We start from the raw sequence: 16,153 nt of genomic DNA on the forward strand, positions 1-16,153 counted from the left end.
CATGAAGAGAGTTGGGAAATTTCATCTTCACCATGAGCCAAATCTAAACCTCTGAGCTGTTTCCAATCGGTTCCCTTCAAAGTCAAGTCTCAAAGCCAAAAAAGCGGATAAAGAGTTGATGAAAAGGCCACGCGAGCACAGTCTCAAAACAGTGGGACTGTGTTCCAAGTCTGATATCTCCGATTCAGTTCAATCTTGGTTTTAATCACGATGCCAAATCGCAAGAGACTTTATGCTTATTGCAATGTAATGATGCCACAACTGCACAGACAGAAACCCATGAATCCAGTTACTGCGCTGCCATCAAATCAAGCTCCAGTTCAAATTTTGAGGGCAGGTAAAAAGTGTCCTTTAGAAATTTTAAAGTCATCTGTGCTTCCCTTAGTGCTTTTCATTTAAAATGTGTTGTATTTGAACATGTTGCATTTAAAACTGTGGAAGTCGAGAGCTTTGAATGTATACACATGCAAAAAAAAGACTTTAATTATTGCTTGATGTTTATGAGGGATAAGATCAGGTTACCCAAATTAATAAGCTTAATATTTAACATATAAAGCTATGCGACATGCTTGCTTAAAAAGGCAAATGTAATTTAATATACAGCAAGTCTTAATGGTTTCTCTTTTAAACACTTATTTACCTTAATTTACCTTCACCTACTCGTGTTCACCTACAGGTGTCAGTCCTGTGAGGGACTTTGAGTGATCGAACATTAATAGGTTGGTGTTTGTAAAACTGTTGATCTGATGGCCCAAAAACACTGCTGGACACGCCTCCACCCATAAAAGGATTGGAAAGTTGTGTGGAACAGAGAAATTCAGATGCAGTTCAGTGTTTCAGTAGGAACTTTGACGCCTATTGATTCTTTCAGATCTATGGCTCTGCTAAATGCTTGGTTCACCACAAGCAGTTATTCATCCGCTGGTGGGGTTTAATGAGAGGGATCTGCAGCGGAGGAGAAGTGAGGAGAGAGCAGGGGTAAAACCGTGCGAGTTTTGGCACGCACCAGCCCACCAGCCTGTGCGTCAGCCGCCACGTCTCCCCACGGCTCCAGTTCCTCATCCTTCTTCTGTCCCCCAGTGTGTGTCAGGATGGCTGGCCATTCGTTTGTCACTAGCAGCCAGCGGGCCTGGGGAACACTCCATCGATCACTATTGGGAGGTGGTGGGAGTGCTGCGGGGGCGTGCAGCGAAAGTGACAAAGTGTCGTGCGTGATTATCCTATCGAAACTCTGTCAACAGGTTTAGACCTGTTCTACAAGTTGCATGATTCTGTGAGAGGAAAGCGAGGGATGATCTGTAGATCGCTCCTCTTCTCCTCCCAGCAGCAGCGTCTCAGGCGACGCTCGGTCCCGTGCTCAGAAAAGGCGTAGATCAAAAACCGAGCCTTGTTTGCTCGTGGCTGTCAGTTTCTGAGGCACTCTTATGCAATCACAGCCAAGAGAAAGACTTTGTATCCCCAGCGTGACAGCTGTGTGCAGCTTTATCATACGTTGCACCCCTCCGCCAGTGGCTCCATTACCTCACTTGAAGTATTTCTTGTTTCTCCACTTGTTTATTCCCAGCGCATCCAATGCTTGTAAAATCAGTCATCAAAATTTCAATTTATTGTTATTTTCCAGCTACCTTAAATTTCTCTTTCTCTCCGTCAGGGAAAATTTGACATGAAGGCCTTTTTGCTTCCTTCTGTCCTTACATGACAGTCTGGCAGCAAATAAAGATATTTACATAAATTTTAATATAATCCATTGTTGGCTGTTCCTAATTAAATATTATTAAAGATTACTTTTTAACAACAAAGTTAAAAAACAAAAAAACCCAACAACAACTGATTTGCACTTCTTCACAGAAAACATACATTTATTAATATTGCTGCTGTTCTTAAGGTCATGTAGTTATGATTCGCCCTGAGTGTTCCTCGACTTGCTTCCTGGAAGTCTAACTATGATCTGCAATTGCTCATCTCTATCCCACACTGGATTCCCTTCCTTCCTCACACTTTTAATTATATTTTGGGAAGGATGATCACATTTAGAAGCTGGATCTCAGAGCTACGATGATTGTGCTATGTGTGTGGTCATGCTAGTCGCCATGTTGGGGTTACTACTCAGAAGAAGGTACTTGTCACTTTTTAAAAAGTAATGCATTAATCAGTCCTTGGAGAAAAAACTAGTTGAAATACTCAGTAATTACATTACTCTTGTGTTACTCATTTAGCATAGCATGAGATGCATTTTACCTTCTAAACACTGACACAGATTCCTGTCTCAATAAGGACACCAGAGACCTTTCTTTTAGTGTTTAAATATGAAACACAAAAACACTTTACAGCAATCGCCACAGTGGTGTTCTGTTAGAACATAAGACAAAAGTCCTGCAAGACTGACTGATCATTGCTGTTTTTGCTCTGGCTGTGCTGGGGGGCAGCATACATACACTCAGCTTTAACTTCACTAGGGACGGGGATTATTAGTGTGCTCTCCTATCAATCAGTATTGATCAGTCATTGCCTATCAACTTATCTTTTCAGTTGCACTTGAGCTACAATCAGGTGATTTCAGTTAATGTTCAGGAGGTGGAAAATAGTGTGTAGAGTGGATGTGGAGATTAGCATTATTTGTATTGTACAAATGGACAAGAGCACAATGATAAAGTCCAAACTGCATCCTGTAGACAGCATGCTAACGCTAAGCTAGCCAAGAACCCAGAGTGGTGATAAAGCTGAGTGAATGCTGACCCCAGCCAAGCAGCCAGACCCTAAATTCAACAGGTAACAAACTGATGATCGGTCAGGCTGCAGCTTTCCTTTCCACCTGTTCATGTTTCTACAGTAGAATCACTTGAAAGTCTCTGTGCTGGTTCTCATCTTTGCTTTGTGCTGTTAACTTTGTGTTCATACCTAAACACTAAGAGAAAGATCACATGTGTGTCCCTGTTAGGATTGGCATTTGTGTTGGTGTGTAGCCTCAGTTTATATTGTTAAATGGTAATTATGAGACAGTGTGTTTCAGGTCGTTTTACAGAGAAATTTGTATAAATGTAGCATTTATGACATGCTGCTTAGCGATGGTGGTCACTCTCAAAGCAGAGCCAGTGAGAACTCAATAGGAGAATCACTAATGGAATCGGCAGCACTGAATTCTTATCAGTTCCCATCCCTACACTTCACTCTGTGTTCTTGGCTAGCTTTGTGTTAGCATGCTGTCTGTACAGAGAGCATTGGCTCTCTTATCACAAGCAATGGGTAGCTGCTTCTGTCCTGGATGCAATCTGCACTTTACGATCAGGCTATTGTTCTTATCATGCAATAAAAAATAAAAAATAAAAGCAACATCCATATGCCACCTCTCAAAGGCTGCAGTCCACTCCCTGCCCAACTGAAATCAGCTGATTAGGGAAATGTTTAGGAAGAAAAAGGCGCATTTGATGATCATTAATCACTAACATCTGTAACAGTATTACAGTAGGTGTAATTATTGAATTCATCACAGTTCACGTTACTTTGAAGAAAACTGTAATGTGATTACCCAGCACTGGTAGGTGGATGGTGGCACGAGGGCGAGCTCCATAACTAAAGCTGTGTGCAGTTATGGTTCTTCTTTTGAAGCCTCGGGACACAAATTGTGGTCCAGTTGGACTCCTTTGGAGCAAATTCACAATGCAAAACCCTGAAAGAGTTGATAAAGCTGTGAGCATATGCTCCTGCTTGTGCTCCTAACTAATGCCCCTTCTTCAAGCTTGGAGTCTGCAGGCTTCCCCAATAATGACCGCTAAAACTGGACGATTAACTCTCGTTATGTTTGGAGCTTCTGGGGAGCAGTCCAAGCATAGCAGATGTGCCTTAATGCTCACAGTGCTTCACAAGGAGAAGATCTAGGAGCAGACAGGGGTAAAATTTAAAGCAGAGATGCTTTGTTTTTTTTGCTTTTTGTTGGTAGATTCAATCAATCTTTAAACACGCCTTGTACTAATGTACCAATTTTGAGGTACTGAACTTGATTATATTCCACTCTACACTGCCACTCCAATTCATGAGAAATGTGTTACTTAAACTGTAAAGATAATGTTTTGTAAGGTCCCAGGATAATGTACAGTGCATTGGTAAGGATGATCCAGTATTTCCCAGATTTTTGGGGGCTCTTTAGAAAGATCTGGACCATTCTTTGGTCCCTGCAAACATTTCACATAAGTGAGTGTTGTGATTGTTTTCCCTCTGATAGCTATGCTAAAAGGATCAGGAATTTCAGATTCATAAAGAGTATTTTTTTAAAAATGAAAAGCAAATTCAAATTTTTCTTTCTTTAGTTTGTTAGTTATTTTGTTTCCTTATTAGTCATCTTCACCTCCTCCCAGTTTCTGTCTCCTTTTATCGTCCTCACCAGCAAACAAGTTTTCCTTCGCCTCTTGACTCCTCTCTGTTTCCTCTGCTTCTCCCTCTGTGTGTTTGCAGGAGGAGTGGAGCTGGGCATCAATGCGAGCGGAGAGAGACTCAGACACTGGTTCGAGTGTCTCAAAAACAAAGGGAAGAAAGTCGAGTACTGGCATACGCTCACGCAGCAAGGAGCCCCAAGCAGTGACAAACCGGACTAGATTATACAAGACATTCATAATACAAACGCATAAATGCACACACATGCAAATGCACTATACCACACACACACACACACATATTTATGTCTCACTGAACGATGGCCGATAACAGAATGTGAGTAAGGAAGAAATAAGAACAAAGGATAAAACATGCAATAACAATACTGATTAAAATCTGTCTCATATTGCCAATAAATACGGCGCAGAGTATTAGTATATGATATTCATACTAATATTAGTGATGGTAATAAGGTGTAATCTGAATACTTTTCTTTTCCAAGGTAAACCAAATTGTGACAATGTCCTCATTAAAGTGTTGACGTAACAAAACAAAGCTCACTAAATTGTGCTTTAGACCGTACCGTATTGTAGAAGTTGCTCATGTCCATTCAAATTTTATGCATAATGACCAGATTTGAGACTAATGCACTCAAAATTCATTCAGTGAAAGTACCTGACAGTATGTGCACCCTTTGTGACTCATTATGTGGTACGCAGATGCAGGAGCGGGGGGGGGAGGGATGTTACGAAAGGATGATTGTCGTGAGAAGTCTCTTATCTTCGTGGATGTCTATCTAATGCAAAACAACACACCGTATTATAAAGCACAAAAAGATCCGTTGGGTGGATTTCTACCTTTACCTTTTCATTGTTTTTATGTATTTTCATTGTCTTCTGGTGACAGTGGTGTTTTATCCACCTTCACATGAGACGATAATGTGTCAAAATGTGCGCGTGCGTGAAGGCTGTGAGACTATGAGTGCCTGCTTTTTCTGCCTGTGCAGCGTCTGTTAATCTGTATTCACGTCATGCCCCATTCAAAACGTCTCCATCCGAATTCAGAAGCGCAGAGGTGCGAGGGAATGTTTTTTAAAAAAGGACAAAAGAGAGAAATCCTCTGTTACCACCGCAGGCCTCAGTGGTACGAGTGCGCTTGGCCACTTGTTCCAGGCCTTTGCTATCTCTGTCTCCCACTGCCAGAAAGCCAAAAGAGCAACTTTAAGAAAGGCAAATACTGTGGTGCGTAACCTTTGACTGCTCCTGTCTGATGAAAGCCCAAAGCTGTGTCCACAGCAGGCAAAACGATGTCTTTCAGAGTATCCTGCACTGTGTTGCAGCATTTCTGAAACAAATTTCATCTGGATTCAAGACAGTTTACCTCAGTGACTGTAATTTTTGCTCCAACAGAAACACCAGTTATGCAACATCTTCTTTCGTCAGTGCGGTGTCACATATTTTGAATTTAAAGATACAGGAATTTGATTAGTTCGGTTATCTGATTTTTATAAACAGCTCGAAAAGGTTCCCTAACCCACATCTGCACGACCTCAGACATTCGATATTGGTAGAAGACATCTGGCTGAAGGTGAGATCAGCCATCAGAGGGAGTCAGTGTTTCGTCTGATTGTCCCGTTATTTTTGACCTGTTAAATATCAGGTCTCTTCTAAATCATCTACACGTCTATTAAACACAGGAATTCCTGTTCAGATAAAACTTTGCTTTTGGTACAAGAGCCTTCCTATAATTTAACCTCTCGGTGTAAAGGCAATTACATCCTTCAGGGTCAGTGGAAACGCACAGATCCAACAACAATAAGATCCCATTTTCATCGAGCTGCATGCATGCCGTGGATCTTTGTGCACATTTCAGCATTTTCATATATATAAAACTTATCTACATGCCTGCCAGGATATCAGATGTCGTCCCCTGGTTCATCTGTCACAGCAGCTCTGGCCATACACTTGTTCAGAGAAGCACATGCACGGTGGGTCAGTGGCCTCGGGGAGTTTTCTAACTGTTGAATCGATCTGGCTGCTCATATTCTTGGTGTCCTTCGATAACCTTGTGAATGTCTGATTGCTGACAGCAAAAAAAAAAAAAAAAGAGAGAGAGAGAGTAGATCCTCCAAAGTTGGATTAGGATAAGAATAAAGGGCTTGGACACTAATAAAAAACACTTTGAGGCTTCAGGATATTTTCATTCAGAGCTTAAATAATGTCAGTAAGATTTGGGAAAGGGTGGTAGGTTTATTCTGCACTCTGTCTATGCACATTGAGACTCCCAGCACGTCAGCAGTGAGATAATCAAACCAAAACAACATTATCGTATTATCCAGGCATTAAGGATACATCTCTGGTTGGCAGTGATCAAATAGAGTTCACATTTCTGGCTGGGTGGTTATTTGTTTCCGTCTCTGGATCTGTTCGTTTTGTTTACAGTCACTGAATTTTCTGACTCTTTGTCTATTGACCCTGCTTTGCTTATGTAATCATTTCAATCTGCAGTACAGCTGCATGTTTAGCAATCCCCATCAGCTTGTATAATAGAGTGCAACCTTAGCTGATCGTTCTGAATGCCGACGTGCCATGCATTCAGACTCCTCGCCATCTGTGTATTTGTTTGTGAATACGACGATTCAGGGTATCTTTTTTGCTCAGTTCGCTTCGCTTTTCCGAGCAAGCTCTCGCTTTAACGAACAAAAAACCTTTACTGTCGCCGATTTTGACACTCGTCTTCCTTGAATTATTATCAGTGGTGATGATGCGGGAGGGCTGAGGAGGGAATGAGATGGGAAAATCACTGTTGCAGTCCCTGTGTATTCACTGTCCATGTCAATCACACAGTATGGCTGCCATCCTGTGGTGGGTTTGTGTAAGTACTTCTCAAAATAAATCAGAGCTGTATCAGTGGGCGTCTGTCCTCCTTTGAACATGTGATTCTTCAAGAACATAAGATAAGCACCATGTGTGTTGTGTAGATATGTGTTTATTTATCATCATCTCGGAAGATAATCCAAATCCACAAGTCACTGCTCACTTTAGTAACTAGACTATTTAAAGCAATATTGATTCTTAACAACTGAATTTTCAGAAAAATTCTTCAAATTACTTCAAACACAGCAGCAAAGCAGCCTTTGTTAAACATTGCCTGTCGTTTCCTGCACATTTTACTCCCCATCCCTCGTTATGTTCTCCTCTCACGGCTCGGTCAACCTGCCAATAAAGAGCGGCACATTGGTGTGGTCACTCCACAGCAGCATGATGAAAGGCCGCAGGGCTGAGAAGGAAGGGAAGGAGCGGGAGAACGACAAGGTGGTGACAGCGCCGGCCTCCACTCCTTGTTCGGTCAATGCGAGGAAGGCTCTGTGTTTGGCGTCGTCCAGGAACAGTTTCTCCTGAGGGTAGAGGCCACACAGGTCGGCACCCTCGTAAAGCACTGACAGTCCTGGAAAGGGAGTGAAAAGTACAGAAAAGGTAGTAGTGAGGGTGAAAGCAGGTAAGAGAGCCAAGCATGTGGTGGAGATGCTTTGAGATCAAAAAGCAAACGTAGAGACATATTTCATAAATGGGAACCTAATATTTACTGCTAGCTAAACTGCACAGGATGAAGGCATGGGTGGTGTTTATTTTTGGTAATACAAAAAAAGGTCAGATGTTGGGTTGGAAAGAGAAGAGAGCACAGAAGATGAACCAACCTAGTTTCTTGATAAGCGTGTTCATTTCCGGCTGGAAATTCAGTTTGATTTTGGGCAGAGTGACCTCAATATGCTGAGGAGATGCTGTTTTCATGTTTTGTATCATTTGAACCACAGTCCTGTCGGTCATCTTCTGCTCGATCTCCTCCAGCTTTGCCTCTGTGTTGGTGGAAGGCAGCAGGATGTAAAGACTGCTGTCTCCTGTGAGGGCAAACCTCGCCACCTGTTGGCCAAAAAAGATAAAAAAAAATACTGGAAGTGTTAATAAGTGACAAAAGAGATCATTATGAGACCATCTGTTTTTACCACTGGCATTTAAAACAAACCTGAGATGTAAAAAAATGTATCTCATCATTGTAATACACATGATAGTATCAGTGCCTGTAACTGTTTGGCTGGCATTAACTTTGTTTAAGTCATCTGGTTGTCCATGAGATGGAAATATTCTCTGTGTATTGTTTTGTAAGGAGTGAAAAAAGAAAATGCACCAGTGGTGCAGTAAATTTAGTAACTTTGTTGACTCTCTAACTCATCTGAGCAAAACCACGGTGCACTGAGGCCACCGACGTGTTTACCAACTTAAAGATATCTACTGTTGTGCAAAAATCTTGAGCCATCGCTCATTTTCCTTGGAAAATGTTTAGCAATATAATGAAAATATGATATATATGACAAAAACTGAGTTTGTACAATTCTAACGTGCCTGAAAGTCAAAATCTGCTTTTATTCTTCAACACAGCCTGAACTCTCTGAGGAAGCATAGATAGCTTTTGTTTTTTGGTCTTCCACTTGTCCATTTTCCTCTTTTTTTTAAGGGCACACTGCACAGCATGCTGAAATACACCAACCCTTTAGATAAAAGCTTTTTTAGAATCACCTTGTTGGTGCAAAAATACTATTTAATGCTCTTATAACTGTGTTATCTTTGTTATTTTGCATAGAGTCAACAACAAAAATATACAAATTGTGTTTGTGCCTGAAGATAGAATTTAAAATTGGTTCTTTACTTGTTTGTTCATTTCAATGGTCAGTGTTAAATGGCTTCAGGAACAAAAAGACTTTTCCCATTTTTGTAGTAATAGCATTCTTATGAAAATGGTCAGTTACACAGGCCTGGACTGAAAATGAGTGAAAGAAAAAGCAACCGATGTCCAAAGAAAAACTATAAAGGGACCTTCAGAAAGCCTGGAGAGCTGCAGACCACTTTAAAAAATGATACCGTCTGGTTCCTTGGAAGTAAAATATAAGGAAAGGAGAGGTGGCTCAAGACTTTTGCACAGGACTGCAGGTCGCCGGAATCATGGACTATCAGATGCTGGATTCTGGTTACGACTCTGATACCTGTCATAGCTCAAGAGACAAGACTAGAGACAAGAAACTGACCCTTTGGGGAACAGGAAATTGAATGCTATAGATCTGAAGTATTTTAGCATATTTACTTATACAGGAATAAACTGCATAGTAATTGTGATATAAAATTAAAATAACCGTAAAATGACAGATGAAATTTAAACATAAAGCTACTGTTCAAACTGTATGTTTTGTGAGTTAGTAGAGCAGTTTAGATGTGCATTAAAGATGAAAAGCTCAACATTAAAGAAACATAACACGCATGTTTCCTGTAGGAATCGATGAAGACAGGATGTCACTTCTGTTGCCTGTGGCAGAAAGGTCTGTGTAGGATTTAGACACATATTGCTGTGAAAAGTGTCAGTTGGTGGTTTGTTCCTTACCTGTGCCTTTAGGTGAGGATCATACATCATAGTTGCCATGTACTTGTCATGATAGAGAAGAGGCACCGTTACCACATCACCATTAAATTTTGTGAAATATCCTTTTTTATTGTTTGGGTTAAACTTGACCTTCCACTGACCTAAAACACACGTAAACACAGTTCATCAGTCTCCACATTTTTGAAATGTGCATAAGGTGTGCGCACAGTTTACTGACCGCTGAAGGAGACGGCGTTGAGCAGGATCAGCTGTGAACTTTGTGGGACAAAGTCAAGCAACTTTGTGATTTTATTTTGGGTCTTTTCTGCCACCCAGCTGTTGATCATCTGTGTGTTTTCCTCGGTGGTATTCAGCAGCTTTGTGGGCTCCGCATCATAAAACTGGATCGACTGGTCGGTAAAGGACTCACTCAGATTCATGTCTAAGGAGGAGAGCCGAAATAGAAATCATTTTATCTCTTACGATCTGTGATTTTCTGCTCTGTGATATACTTCACACTGTGATAGTAATACGTGAATTATAGTAGATCTGAGAGGCCATCAGCAGGGAGCCGGCCAGCTTCTCTCTCAGCTTCTTCATCTGGGAGTGAACGCAGTGGAAGTCGTGAGGCACGCAGATAGCGCTCTCAATGGCCTTACGGGTATCGTTCCTTGCACCTGAAGGTACAATTAGACAATAACAATACGTTTAGTACATTATAGGAAGCTGCAAGCCATGTTTGATTTAAAAATACAGTTGAATCCATAGATTTTTGAGACACTGGTGTATTTTTTGTCTTTTTAGCTGTGTACCAAAACATTTTTAAGACAGTTATTTGAAACATGGAAACATTTACTCCAGGGGCTCCTTTAGTTTAAGGAGAAAAATATGGCATGACCTTTACACAGCCCTCTAAATGTCTTAAATGTAATGGGAAAACGTTGCTTAGGCTGCTGCCCCCGCGACCCGACCCCGGACAAAGCGGATGACGATGGATGGATGGTAATGGGAAAATGCACTGTGCTGTGGACAGCTGTGAGCTTTTTTTTGTTGTTGTTGTTATTTCTTAATAAATTCAGCAGGTGAAAGATCTGAAGATTATTTCAGGTGCAACATTTACATTTGGAAGCTTTTTTTTAAAACTCATAACATCTGGTCAAAAGACATAATAGAAGAAAAACGGGCCATCCTTAGGCTTCATATATAAAACACTCTCCAACACAGAGGGAGAGAGCGGGAATATTAGGAGTGGTCAAATAAACAGTTTCACTAGTTACACTGATGAGCTCAGAAACATTGTAAGTCCAGGACATTCACAGAAGATTGCAGTGCTGTATGATCACAGCATCATTTCTATTTTTGAGTTACACTTCAAAACATCCATTCAGTTCATTTCCAATCATCTTCTACTCGTTTTCTTCAGCTGTCATAGGGCTAAAAGCTGGGCACATCCTGGAAAGGTCTATCACAGAGCTAACCACATAAGACGTTAACCAATAATACCTAACGAAAGCCAGACCAGTTCAGAAACAGAATTTTTTTGGAAGAGGAACTTAATATCAACCTGTAACCTGTTATTTCTTTAGCTTTGTTCATTACTGTATTAATTCACCCTCTAAAATTCTGCCGAACTGAAACATAAAAAGGTATCTTAACTTTTTACCTGCAGGTTTATCTGGTTGGTTTATCTCAAATTTAACATGGTGATGCATGAAACTGGAAAACTTTAAAGGATTCACTGGAGAACATGATGAATGCTAAACATTTGCAACGTGATTACATTAAAATAGCGACTCGCCTCTCTTTTCGTACCTAACAACAAATGGGAGAGCACTCCACCGATGCTGACAGGAGAGAAGAGCATGTTGCCAGAAGGATATATTTCTCTGAGATAATAATACAGCTTCATTGAAAACTCTGTCATGGACTCCTTCAGTATGGGTTCTGCTGAGCGGCTGTTCTCCTCCGGGCAGGGCTCCCATGGTGAGGTGGAGCCTTGGCATGTGTGAGGAAGAGCTGTAGGAGGAGCTAAAACTGAAACAAATCATAAATAAAAATGTTTTATGCAACTAATCGATCCTTTTTTCCCCCTTACTGACTCAACGTGCAGTGGAAATCATTAAATCTATTAAATCTCTATTAAATTTGACAAGCCCCCTACCTTCCACAGTAAGGTTTATAGAGCTCAGCTTTTTTCCATCATCCAGTTCACATTCATAAATACCAGCATCCTCCATGCCAGCGTTTATGACCATGATGCTCTGATCGTGGTCTAGTGGAAAAATCAGCTCTATTTTTTTATTATCATCTGCGGAGTCATCGTCAAGATTCAACTTTATTCTTCCATTTGCACTTTCTTTGAACCACAGTGCATTGGCACTGACTTCTCTGGAACTTGGGATATTGCAAGGGAGTTTAACATCTGACTTTGTAAATACTTTCATTTGATAGTCAGTGAATTCTGCAAAAAGAAACAAAAAGCAGACAAACAGCAAACACTTTATTGTTCGTTGCTCCACTAACTGTAAAATTAAAAGTGGTCGTATGATGACGAAAGAGTCTCACCATCAACTATGACGTCAAACCTTCGTACTATTTCCATATCGCTCCCCTTTAAAAGACACTCGTACGTGCCCTCTTTGGTTTTAGTGACAGAGCGAAAGCGGAGGGAAAAGTCCGAAGCGACGGGCTGATAGTTTTGAAACAGGATGGCACCTGTAGTTTAAAAAAGACCAAGTGTTATATACATATATGTACATAAAAGCAGCAAATATTTGCATCACACTGAAAACAGAAGCCGTTTAAAACCATTGAATTTCCATGTGATTTCTTCCACTCCGATGAAGTGATTATTTGCTGGGAGACAGGGAAGCTCCAGCGTAGAGTCAGGTATCACCCTGATTTGTGTGCATGATGACAGCTGACCAGGAGGAAAGAAAGACATCAAATGAAACCTTTACAAATTTAAGAGACAAAACACCTGCCATTTAAGTTTCTGTGGACTGGTAAAGATATTGTCCTGCACTACTTCAGATTTACCTCAAAAATGAGCTGCAGGAGGAAGCAAAGTGTGGCCTTTTGTCCCATCTGCAAACGAGAGAGGATTTCAAAATTAATGTGGCACCAAGCCGGAGGAGAGATCAATATGTGGCGCAGTCTGTGAAGTAGTGATATCAGTCTGCATTCAAAGTTTCTTAAACTGTTGTAATTACAAGGATTTCACTGCCTCGTTAGATTTCCAAAAATCAAAAGACACATATGCACATTTTCCTGTTCATGTCAGATATGTTTACATATTTTAGGAAGTAGCTGAACATATTCGAGTTGGGTTAGTCGTACACACACACACACACACACACACACATACAAGCAAATACATAACTTACAGTTCTTGAATTTCTGTGTGTCCAGATTCGGTCCTGATACGAGTATTTGTCAGTAAGGTTTCTCTGACATTGAACCAGTGTCCACTGCAACCAGCAGCTCTTACTATCTGCTCGCCTGAACTGCAACCAACAATGACTAATCTGTGATTGTTGGTTTAGAGATGTTTGTTTGCATAATGCAAGTCTTCTGACTTGTTGGAAATCACATGATTTCACATGTTGGCAACAGGTACTAAGTGAAAATATTCAAATTTCAGTGTTTATTTCACCTTCAAACATAATTTCAAATAAATTTCATTACTTCTAGTATCAGTGCTTTAGTGCAGAATTTGCAAAACACATCATCTCAGCTAAGAAAAATGAAACACGGGTATTATGGGGGAAGACAGACAGTTTCACTCCCTTTTATGTTAGTTTGCTGAAGGTTGTGGTGGGTAGAGAAACAAGGACATAAAAAAGTAAAAACCCAGCTTGTCCTAACTGGCAGGCGACATCTTTACTTTACTTACTATTTGTGTAGAAACATCTTACAACAGAACGACTTTAAAGTTTTTTTCGGTTGCTTCCTAATTCTCAAAGGGGTGAGACGGTGGGCAGCTCTGCATGTTTGATTTGGCAGATTGTTTTTTACATGTCCTTCTAAAGACAACCGCAGAAAGATTTGTGGATCCTCTCAGGTGCAAAACACCACAACATGGAGCCACAAAAACCTCATATAATATCAGTGGAAAAACAAAAACAACAACAACAACTGCTATTTCATTAATATAGATAAACCTGGTATAGGTGGTGTACCTAATCAGAAGCATAGTTTACTCAACGGTTCTCTACATTACTTTTATTTCCTAATCAAATTTTTTGTATTATTATTTATTGGATTTTCTTGTGCTTGGTTTTGAATGAATGAACAAGTGTTTGTTTGTTTGTTGTTGTTTTTTGCTGAGATATAATTTTTAATTTATTTGGGATTGGGATGTTACCCAACACATAAAATATGAAAATCATTTTAAAACAAATAAACATAAATACAAAAAACCCAACAAAACTGCCAATAAAATAGGTTACAGTTAAGTGTTACCATTTTTGGAAACGGTCTCTCTTGCATCTTTTACAGTCATGTAACAAAGGCAGCTTTCACAGTACTCAATGCAATCCTGCACAGAGTACTGTGAAAAAAATCGTACACCCCATGATTCAGATTAGCTTGTAGAACCACAATTTCTGTATAACTATCAGTTTCTCACATTGTTGTGGAGGAATTTTGACCCACTCTTCTTTACAAAGTCCCTTTGGTTCATTGAGGTTTACAGGCACTCGTATGTTTACAGTGCTTTTAAGGTCTCACCACAGCATTTCAATAAGAATAAGATTTCTTGTCTTTTTCAGCATTTCTGTTGTAGACTTGCTTGTTGCATAACCCAGTTTGGACTTTAGGTGCCAAAGAGACTGCCTCACATTTGACTCTGGTGTACAGAGGAGTTAAATGGCCAACTCAGTGGCTTCAAAGTGTCCATACCCAAGCCCAAATCATCACCTCACCACGACTGTGCTTTACAGCTGGTATGAGGTACTTGTGCTGCTATGCTGTGTTTGGGATTCAACAAATGTGTCTCTGTGCATTATGGCCAAACATCTCTGCTTTGGTTTAATCTGTGCAAAGGATAATGTCGCGTGCGTTTTGTTGTTTGTTCAGATGCTACCATGTTATTTTTAGAGAAAAGAGGCTTTCTCCTGGCAAACCTTTGTTGTTGAGTCTTTGTCTTATTGTATTTTTATGAACTAAGACGTGCAGTATTTTGCAGTTTCTCTGAGCATCACACAGTTTGGCCTTAGGTGATTTGCTGAGATGACTAATACTTGAGGGAATATGGCATTGCATTAACACACACCTGAATGCGTTGGACAGCATCAAGTCCTGTGAAATATTAATTTTTCACTGTAGTGTGTCGACTATCTCAACTGGTTTTCCTCTTCATCAGCATACCCATAACTGGAGACATTTCAAAGCAAGTTATATATAAAAATAAATACTTCCTTAGAGCCTTTAAAAAAATCATTCTAGTTATGGGAGAAGAGGCAGCTTTACCAAATTTATTATGCATGTAAATACAAAGATCCAGTAAATCTATATGTGTGTTTATATCCAAATGGAGAATACATTAATTTAGCTGATTTGTTGTTATCAGTTCTTAAGTGCACTGCTAATGAATATTGAATATGTTAAAACAAAATACACTAAAACTCCAGTAAATGAAAAGCTGGAATGCTGTTTGATTAAAAGCAAAAGATAAAAACGCACAAAATATATTCCAGCTCTTTAATTGACACTATTTAGCCTTGGTAATATATTACTGGCTTGTGGGTACAGGATGCCTTTCCTCCATTAGATGACCACAGTCCATGAACACGAATATGCAAACATACACTTTTGTTGATATTCTGATAGGTTTTGCCCTAAACAACCCAGGTCAAGATGTTTTTGAATTGATTCGTGCTTTTAATAAAATTAATCTTTTTTTTTATATTTACTGTGTTTTTACACTTGATCAAAATTATGAAAGAAGACTGACAAACTGCGTCGAATAAAATACAGCTTTGCTAGTTCTATACTATCCCTGAAGTTAGTGAGAACCAAACGTGACCATCTTTAACGAGATGCATTGTATTAAATTATATAACATATCTCTAACTTGCAACAAAAAGCTGCACACACATCATGTGACAGCTGTGTGACTTACGTTTGTTCATTTCTTTTCAGTTTCTTCCTATTCATTTTATCGTATTTATCATTTATCCTAACTTATTCGTTAATCTGTTTTAGCTATCTTATATTATTCAGCATACACACACGCACACAGTGAACGCCTTTTTGAATTATTGAATTATTTTGAATCTCACAATGTCATGCTTTAAACTAAAAAATTTCCACTTACTGTAGAGAAATTCCGAGTGACTTATGTAATGCTTTGCCATCTATTTTTTCGTAGGAA

General features: G+C 39.8%; 2 protein-coding genes across 2 annotated transcripts in view; one reads left to right on the forward strand and one right to left on the reverse strand.

The window, feature by feature from the left end:
- doc2g (double C2-like domains, gamma) overlaps nt 1-6,123 on the forward strand; it is a 36,295-nt gene extending 30,172 nt beyond the window's left edge. Inside the window, exon 11 of the mRNA XM_005741090.1 lies at nt 4,450-6,123. Coding sequence (XP_005741147.1) covers nt 4,450-4,589 — 140 coding nt within the window. The 3' untranslated portion in view covers nt 4,590-6,123. The remainder of the gene's footprint in view (nt 1-4,449) is intronic.
- Nucleotides 6,124-7,333: 1,210 nt separating this feature from the next.
- serping1 (serpin peptidase inhibitor, clade G (C1 inhibitor), member 1) lies at nt 7,334-16,144 on the reverse strand. The gene is made up of 11 exons (XM_005741091.1): nt 16,097-16,144; nt 12,817-12,864; nt 12,586-12,697; nt 12,343-12,492; nt 11,939-12,238; nt 11,590-11,811; nt 10,311-10,454; nt 10,016-10,219; nt 9,799-9,938; nt 8,066-8,288; nt 7,334-7,815 (listed from the first exon to the last, which is right to left on the reverse strand). The coding sequence occupies exons 2-11, from the start codon at nt 12,862-12,864 to the stop codon at nt 7,568-7,570; spliced, it is 1,791 nt and encodes a 596-aa protein (XP_005741148.1). The 5' UTR covers nt 16,097-16,144; the 3' UTR covers nt 7,334-7,567.
- Between the last annotated feature and the right edge of the window lie 9 nt (nt 16,145-16,153).

This window comes from Pundamilia nyererei, unplaced genomic scaffold (genome assembly GCF_000239375.1).
Source record: "Pundamilia nyererei isolate P.nyererei 1_Seehausen unplaced genomic scaffold, PunNye1.0 scaffold00107, whole genome shotgun sequence".
In the NCBI taxonomy this organism is placed as follows: domain Eukaryota; kingdom Metazoa; phylum Chordata; class Actinopteri; order Cichliformes; family Cichlidae; genus Pundamilia; species Pundamilia nyererei.